Source organism: Rutidosis leptorrhynchoides, chromosome 2 (genome assembly GCF_046630445.1).
Source record: "Rutidosis leptorrhynchoides isolate AG116_Rl617_1_P2 chromosome 2, CSIRO_AGI_Rlap_v1, whole genome shotgun sequence".
Lineage (NCBI taxonomy): Eukaryota > Viridiplantae > Streptophyta > Magnoliopsida > Asterales > Asteraceae > Rutidosis > Rutidosis leptorrhynchoides.
Genome location: NC_092334.1, coordinates 558,441,727 through 558,450,511, shown reverse-complemented (window position 1 = coordinate 558,450,511; position 8,785 = coordinate 558,441,727). Strand labels below are relative to the sequence as shown.

Sequence of the window (8,785 nt, the reverse complement as noted above, 5' to 3'; positions counted from 1 at the left end):
GTTTAGATATTAGGGTTTAGATATTAGGGTTTAGAAATTTAGGGTTTAGGGTTTAGATTTAGGGTTTAGATTTAGGATTTAGATTGAGTTTTTAACACGAACGGTTTAGGGTTTAGGGTTTAGGGTTTGGTGTTTTGGGTTTATGGAATAAACCCAAAACACCAAACCCTAAACCCTAAACCCTAAACTCTAAATCGGGCTAAATTTTACTTCACAAAACATGGAAAAAAAACGTTCATATTCTTCACGAACAATATTATCTTGAATGTTATTTTTGTCGATCGTTTTCCCGCCTAAATAATAACATTCATCACGAAGTGTCTCTTCTAAATGTTCATATTTTCGTGTGATCTTGATGCCGGAAAAAAAAATTTCAAAAAAAACGAATTTTTTTTTTGCTTCCCTCCGCTCCCCCCGATTGGTTACTTCCCCATTGATCCTGCCCCTATATATATATATATATATATATATATATATATATATATATATATATATATATATATATATATATATAAGAGATATAGAGAGAAATAAAGGTGAGAGAAACCCATAGAACTCCAGATTGATCTTCAATCTGCACACATATTCACCTTCAATCCGCGCACAGATTAAAAAAATGTTTTTTTTTACAATCTGCTCGCAGTCTGAAAAAAAAATTAATTCTAGAAAAAAAAAAGATCGAAAATAATGTAGGGAAAAAATATTTTTCAAAAATTTAATTTTTTTCTAAAAAAATTCCACATCATCGCATACTGACTGTCACGTCAGCACAGACTGACATGTGTCAGTTGTGTGGCACAGACTGAGCCATGTGTCAGTTGTGTGGCACAAATTGAGCCACGTGTCAGGCTACGCTGACGTGGCATTCAGTCTGGCGCTGATGTGGAATTTGAAAAAAAGAAAAAATTAAAAGCAAATTTTTTTTCAAAAAAAAAAAAAAATTCCATTTTTTTTTTTTTTTTGAAATTTTTCTTCAAAGAATACATTTATATAATATGTGCATGTACATTAAATATGTGATAAATGTTATGATATTTTTTAACGAAGATATTATAAGAAAAGGTTTTGCTAATGTATGTCATGGTGACATACGTTAAGGTGTATTAAATGAACCAAAAGTTTACTTATTTATTATTATTTGTATTTAATATTCATTAATTCAATCTGATAATTTCTATTTTTATGTATGCATTTATTACAAATTCCAATATTTATAGAAATTATGAGTTTATTCAATGAACCTTAACATATGCTACCATGGCATACGTTAGCAAAACCCTATATTAAAATTAAATATGGATACGGAGTAACAATTTAACTTTTATAAAACAGTGCTTAACAAAATAATTTTAACTTCATATATACTACTTATTTGAAATATTAATAATTAAACTAGACTTGGGAATCTATTTAGTTATGTTTGATAGACTAATTTTTCAAGCTCAAAGTTGCTGCAATATATCCAATGTTTTCAATCTAAATATATTCTATGATTCAATTTATTTTGGCCTCCACGTAAAATTGGTTTAAGATCCGCCACTGTTTGAGACAATACAAACAAACTCAGTAAATGTAAAATGATTTACTCTTTAAAGCTATAAATAAATCATTCAATTAATTAAGAAGCAATTGAAACAAACAAACAAATTAGCTTGTGAGGAAAATGAAGAGTCAAAAATGTTGGTTATACGGGGATGCATGTAATGTATAAAATCAACGTGGGAAAAGAAACAACGAACCCTGAAATTTGGGAATTACTAGTATATTTTTCCTTACTGATTACAAGTTCCCATTTTTGCCTAACCATCCACTTTCCGTTTTTTCACAATTATTCCTTCTCAATTTTGTTCAATCTTTCCCTAAACCAAAGGTAAGTATTGTAATTTGATAATTATCTCATTTTTTTAATTGTCATCATTTTTTGTGAATGAATTTATTAAAAATCTCTTCATGTGGTTGAATTTCAGGATACCAATTTATCTCAAGTGAACATTGAAATTGTTGTATGCAATTTTGGTTTACATGCATAATGCCTAATACCAAAAATCATAACAACATTGATTCGAAAAACAACGTGTGTGAGTTGAGAATCAATCATGGTGATTCCAAAAACAATAATTCTGCTGATTTGGTAATGAACCGAGCCGAATCGAAAAAAAATAAGTTTGAATTGAAGAATAGCCATTCTGATTTGAAATATAATCCTGATCATTCTAAAACTAATGCTGATGTTTCTCTCCAGGTATCAATTATCACCAATACTCAGCTTTAACAGAATACTTGTTTTTTGCAATACATTATATAATATTTTATATTATATTATAACAAGTTATTTTTATACATAAATTATTTATAGGGAGATGGTGGTGATCATATGTCACATTCTTCACAATCTCTTGAGAGACAATATTCTCATAATGGCAACAAGGTAAATTACTTGTTCATGTCACGATAAAAATCTATGGTATTGTTAATTTTCTTAAAGATGTATCATGCTCTAATGTTTATTTGATTTTAAATACTTGTATATGTTAAGGCTTATTTGTTATTGCAGTCTATCATGTTCTTATTTAACCATTTGAGAATTTTTGACTTTTATGATACCTTTTTAGGCTATTTGCCGTTATTTTTTCCTCGGTCTAGATTCTGCATCTTAGTCATTATAGCTTGTAAAATGAAAAAAAATCAGAGCTTTATATATTCGAGGTTTGCAGGTTTACAAGAGCGGTCCACTTTTCTTGTCATCAAAAGGTATGCTATATTTGTCACTCATTACATATACGCTTGGAAAATAATATGCAAGTGTTGTACTTTTCTTTTATAATTGAAATTGTTCAAAAAAAGAGATTTTTATTATTATTAATTTTTTTTTTTTGCCATCTGCTTCTCTTTAGTCTCTATTTGACACATCTTAAATGCAGGGATCGGGTGGACTTCTTGGAAGAAAAGATGGTTTATTTTGACAGAAACCTCATTGGTCTTTTTTCGAAGTGATCCTGTAATTTACCTTTACTGTATATACTCAACAGTTTAGCTATGTATATACTATATAGTATTTTTTTTTTTTTAATATGTATGTATGATGTATGATGTATGATGTATGATGTATGATTTAGAAGCTTTGGTATGTTGATATTCAGAATGCAGCACCTCAGAAGGGCGGTGAGGCGAATTTGACCCTTGGTGGCATAGACCTCAACAGTTCAGGCAGGTTGGTTTGCCTTAAAATGAAACCATCTACATAACTTTAGCATTTATATATATATATATTTTTTTTTGTTAAATAGTTAGTAAAATAAAAAGATTTTGTAAGTTTTCAGTGTACTAATGACCTCTTTTTCTATGTTTCAGTGTTGTTGTGAAAGCGGATAAAAAACTCTTAACCGTCCTATTTCCTGATGGTCGTGATGGAAGAGCTTTTACTCTCAAAGTATTTTTTTTTTTAAAATGATATTTTGATAACCGATTGATTATTGATTAGTGATTTTCTATTTACCTTATTTAGTTGGTTTTTTGTTGTCTGCAGGCTGAGACATCAGAGGATTTATTCGAGTGGAAGGATGCATTAGAAACAGCTTTGTCGAATGCACCAAGTGCAGGGTCAAACGGTCAATCAAAACACGACAAGGATGATGCTGCTGCTATTGATGGTTCTCAAGAACAATGTACACATCCATTTATTAGATTTCCACTTTTGGATAATACAAAATACCTAACTTATGTTTACACGAAGTTATGTAACTTTTTGAATTTTTTTTTTTTTTTTTTTTTTTTTTGTCTTTTACTCGACAGCAAAAGACCAATCACCGAAAAAATCAACGGTACTTGGTCGACCGATATTACTGGCATTAGAAGATATAGATGGCACTCAATCTTTTTTAGAGAAAGCCCTTTGTTATGTAGAAGACTTTGGTGAGATTCCGACTTTTTTTTACATGTAGAATATCAATTTAAAGATTGATTTTTTTCTCCAATGTTTTGTTGCGGTCGAGTAACGTAAATGTTGCAGGTATCAATGTAGAAGGAATTTTGCGGCAGGCTGCAGATGTTGATGATGTTGAGCGCCGCATTAAAGAATACGAACAGGGTAAATGCAAACCACAAGTTTCATTCTATTCAACAAAAAAGATGTTTTAGTTTTATTAATTTCTACAATCCGTATATGTATATTGTTTTAACGGAAGCCCGTTCCATACGAAACTTAAGTAGAAGTTGAACATTCTATTGTTACAGGAAAGACAGAATTTTCTGAAGATGAGGATGGGCATGTTATAGGAGACTGTATCAAGGTTATTTTTTAATTATTATAAATATGTAAAATGTATATGCATATATATTTATATTTTGAAATGTGAGTGATGTTTATTACCATACTCTTTCAGTATGTTCTACGCGAGATGCCATCACCCCCGGTTCCAGCGTCTTGCTGTTCTGCTTTACTAGAAGCATATCGTAAGTTTTTAATAGAAGTGACTACAATACAAAATGTCTTACGAGAATCTATATGGACATGTACTTGAATGACAACACCTACACATTTTGTGATCATGATTAGGATCGGATCGGGCCACAAAAGTTGGTGCAATGCGTGCCGCAATTTGTGACACGTTTCCAGAACCAAATCGCCGTTTATTGCAAAGGTAGTTGATAACACCATTGTTATAGCTCTACTCGATTTTTATTTTTTATTTTTTTTATGCTAATCAAGAATTAACTAAGAAATATTCTGTTAAGTAGCTTAATTTTTTATACCCATTTTGTAATTTATATGAAACGTGTGCAGGATATTGATAATGATGGAAGCTGTTGCTGAGAACAAAGCGGTGAACCGAATGAGTGTTTCGGCTGTTGCAGCTTGCATGTCCCCACTGCTTTTACGACCCCTTTTGGCTGGTGAAGTTGAGTTAGGACAGGGACCGGATATGGGCGGTGACGGGTCTGTTCAGCTTCTACAGGCGGCTGCAGCCGCTAATCATGCTCAAGCAATTGTCATCACCTTAATAGAGGAATATGATAAAATATTCGGGGTACGTACATTCTAAAGATCTCATTTTTTTTTTTTAAGTAAGGCATGTTTTGGATGCTGACATGAAATAAAGGTAAGATTTTTTAAACTAGAAAGTAAAGTTCTTGAAGTTTCTTAAATATATGTTATGAGTATGTAATGAAATAGGGCATTTACTAGTAAAAGCTGATGTTGGTTGGGTTGGCTGACAAACACTTTTTTTTTTTTTTTTTTTTTTTTTTTGAACAACAAAATTTATTCAAAAACTAGAGAGAAGCTATAACAGAATTACAAAAATAAATAAATAAATATTCAGTATCAAACTTCATAAATAAATTGACACTTTGTTGTCAATTTTTTTTTTATTGAAAAACTTCATAAAAAGTTAATGGGTCAATCTTGATTACATAAAAAATAGAAATTTAGTTCAAACTTCATAAAAAGTTAATGGGTCAATCTTGAAATAAATTGACACTTTGTTGTAATTCTGAAATAAATTGACACTTTGTTATTTAATTAATAATTGGATTTAGACATTAGATGCATTCAAAATAAACTTACTACTTTTGCCATTATTTATTTGCCTGTTAATTCAAATGGACCCATGCACAAGTGAACGGGTCAAACTTACCACTTGTACTGTGGAAATGGATTATGACAAAAAGGTATTTGCAGGAAGAAGACATGTTAAGTGATTTATACTCGGACTCGGATGATTACGGAAGTGAGAGTGAAGAGCTTAGTGATGAGTATTATGAAGACAATGAGTCCAATAAAGACGACGAAAATAACTCCGAGGATTCATCTTCATATGAAGATTCAGATCATGGATCAAGTAGTTATAGTGAAAGCGGAGATGATCATCACAGCAAGGTTGTCGGCCTTGAAAAATGTCGATAACGTTTTATTAATTTGTTCTTGTATTTACTAACTGTGTTTTAAATGCAGGGTTCTTTGAGTTCAAATTCCAATTCTAACAAAGATAGTAATGACAATCGAAAAAACACTACTAGACGAAGTATTGTAAGTCTTCAATTCTTTTTTATGGAAATCTTCTTTGGGTTTTTAATATTTTTATCATATGTTTAAAGCTTTATTTTAATTTGAATGCAGGTAAAGAAGGGATCACCATTTGAAGACGTTGAATTAGTAGTCGAACAACAGTAAGAAACTTAAGAATTTTTTTGCTTAACAGGTTAACAGTAATGTTTTCTGATTTTTGTTTCTGTTTAGGGCTGAAATTTTGAGGCTTGAGGCTAATAAAATTAAACTTAAAGAGAGAATTGAAGCAGAGGTAGTGAATTATTTTCTTCTTTTTCTTTATGTGAAGTAAAATATAATTTTCCTTTTTTTCTGTTTAAAAGGCAAACTCACACACCCAAAAAATTTTATTTTCCATCGGATTTACTTTTACTACAGGCCAGAAGAAACGAAATTCTGAAAGAAGATTTGGTCAGCAAGAAGAAAACTTTAGAGAAGCGACGTGTGGCTCTTTTGGAAGAGGTACGTAATCAATAGTTTTCTTCTAACATTTTTGTTTATGTGACTATATGTTATATTTGAGCGTTGGTATTTAGTAACACAAAACCTTACATGTATTTGTAGGTGTCAAGATTAGAAGAAGCACTGCAGAAGGTTCCGTCATCAACCTCTACCGATGAAAAAGTATGATATTTTAATACTCATTGTTCGATAGTTTTAAGTAGGCATTTGATCTTTAACTTCAAGATGTTTTAAAGACAAATGAAGAGCAAGATGATAAAGACCAATCAGAGAGCAAAGACCATGAATTACCGCATAATCAACTTGGTGAGCAGAATACCGATGACCCCGTATTGCAACACAAAGAGAAGGAACATGAATCGAGTACATCTTCACATAGGAGCAAGGTAACAAACTAACAACATAACTGCAACATTTTGGATCACTTTTAGTAGTTATGCGTATTTCAAAGAAGAATGTTGTGTCTTTTTCTTTTTTAATAGGACACGCACTCCGGCAAAGAACAAGGTGATAAACATCATGTTCATTCACTTCCTACCAAGCATCATGAACGGGGCATGAGCAAGTCTAGCTCTAGAAGGCACCATTCAAAGAACGAGGTAAATACATTCATAAGAGGTATCAAGTTCAAACCACACACTAGTAGCAGATCGAGGGGTAGCTAGGAAATGGATCATAATGGGATGACTCAGTTAGGCTGTGTATATATGAGTAAAAAGTACTCGGCCTTTTCAAGTAAACTGAATAGAGACACCTTATTTATTTTGTGATTTGGGTAACCATTTTTTTAAGCAAGGAACAACTATCGCGATTTTAAAAGTATTTATTTAAGGTAACCTACCCCATCAACGGATGATGTGCTAACTGGCTTGTTGAATATTGGTTCAGGTAAATGCATTGTTCTTTGTTTAAGCAACTAATGTTAGGAAGTTTGTGTTTATATGATCTTGGCAGACAGCTAACACGACATCGGCGCTTTCAAGAATAACTAATAGACTTAACTTTTTGAAAGAACGGCGCAACCAAATAGCAGACGAGCTTCAGGACAACGATAAAGATCATAGAAGTCATAAACATAGAGGCAGCAAAAAATGGTCAGATGCTACTCAACCACCAGACGAGTCCCACTCTCAATCATCTGATAAAGGAAAAGGGCCTGAAACCCGACGGGACTTGTCTATGGACAAGGGAAGATCTGAAGATCAATCTACGAATCAGGGTCAAGGAAGAACCGTCACATGATGATGGCTGCTTATTTTAAACATTTTTTTGGTTGTGTGGATGGGTTTTGTTAGCAAGTTTCTTGAACCACCATGGTTTAACGCAATGGAGATGTTTTAGTGATGAAAACAATGGTTGGATGATCTTATTTTGAAGATGAAATAAACATGAAATCTGGTTATGTTTTGATGACAGTTTTTCTAAGTGTTTAGTTACTTGAATGTTTGATTGTTTTGTTAGCAAGCATGTGTCCAATACTCCAATTTTTTAAACGAATGAAAGGATAAAGATCTTCGGTCAGGCGATCTAGGGAAAGGAATATTTTTTACTAGTGTACTCGACCTATCTAGTTATACACACTATTGTAAAAACGGCTGAGACGGCTGTCGCAACGGATTTACTTGTGTACCATTACAACGAATCTAAAACGGGGAAAATATGGTCAATAAGAAACGTTCAACATTAAAAAACAGTTAACAACAGTAAAAAAGGGTCAAAAACTTTAAAAAACAGTCAAGACGGATTTTGATCACGTTGACTTTTAATATATGTTTTAAGCATAAACTTTATTTTTTAATTAAATGCAAATATTTTAAATTAAACATAGATATTTTCCTTTAATTTTACATATTTAATATTTATGTTTGAAATATATATAAAAAGTCAATGTCGGTCAACATTTGTCTCGACCCACCGTTGCGACGCTCCAAGATCCTAACCGTCTCGACCCCATCTCGCGTCTTTTACAACCTTGGTTATACCATGATCGATTCCGACCTTGTTTTGCTTACCAACTCACCCCCTACCCCAAGATATGTACTTTCATTAAGGTATGAACGTGATGCTATTTGAAAGGATCTACTAGACTATTATGAAGGCATGTTATGTTTAAGTTTATGTAGGTAGTAAAATAACATACTAATAAAGTATTTAAATTTCCATTTCCATTTCCATTTCCATCTCCATCATGTACGGCTGAAACAACTTTAGGTACAACTAATATGTGTTTGATTCGCACATCTTTCAAAAAGTATTTAAATTACCATCGACAACTAA

General features: G+C 32.0%; 1 protein-coding gene across 1 annotated transcript; it reads left to right on the top strand.

Annotated features, from left to right (window-relative positions):
- Nucleotides 1-2,029: 2,029 nt before the first annotated feature.
- Nucleotides 2,030-7,750, top strand: LOC139889719 (rho GTPase-activating protein REN1-like). The gene is made up of 22 exons (XM_071872655.1): nucleotides 2,030-2,242; nucleotides 2,357-2,428; nucleotides 2,715-2,751; nucleotides 2,922-2,998; nucleotides 3,141-3,211; nucleotides 3,352-3,430; nucleotides 3,527-3,665; nucleotides 3,793-3,912; nucleotides 4,010-4,087; nucleotides 4,234-4,289; nucleotides 4,383-4,452; nucleotides 4,556-4,640; nucleotides 4,784-5,027; nucleotides 5,681-5,878; nucleotides 5,954-6,028; nucleotides 6,119-6,168; nucleotides 6,239-6,299; nucleotides 6,425-6,508; nucleotides 6,611-6,670; nucleotides 6,745-6,894; nucleotides 6,991-7,107; nucleotides 7,463-7,750. Exons 1-22 carry the CDS (start codon nucleotides 2,030-2,032, stop codon nucleotides 7,748-7,750), a joined length of 2,424 nt encoding a protein of 807 aa, XP_071728756.1.
- Nucleotides 7,751-8,785: the final 1,035 nt, after the last annotated feature.

Coding starts and splice junctions, on each gene's coding strand:
- LOC139889719 (XM_071872655.1), top strand. CDS start 2,030: ATGCCTAATACCAAAAATCATAACAACATTGATTCGAAAAACAACGTG. Junction 4,453..4,555: donor TGCTTTACTAGAAGCATATC/GTAAGTTTTTAA, acceptor GATCATGATTAG/GATCGGATCGGGCCACAAAA. Junction 7,108..7,462: donor GGCACCATTCAAAGAACGAG/GTAAATACATTC, acceptor TGATCTTGGCAG/ACAGCTAACACGACATCGGC.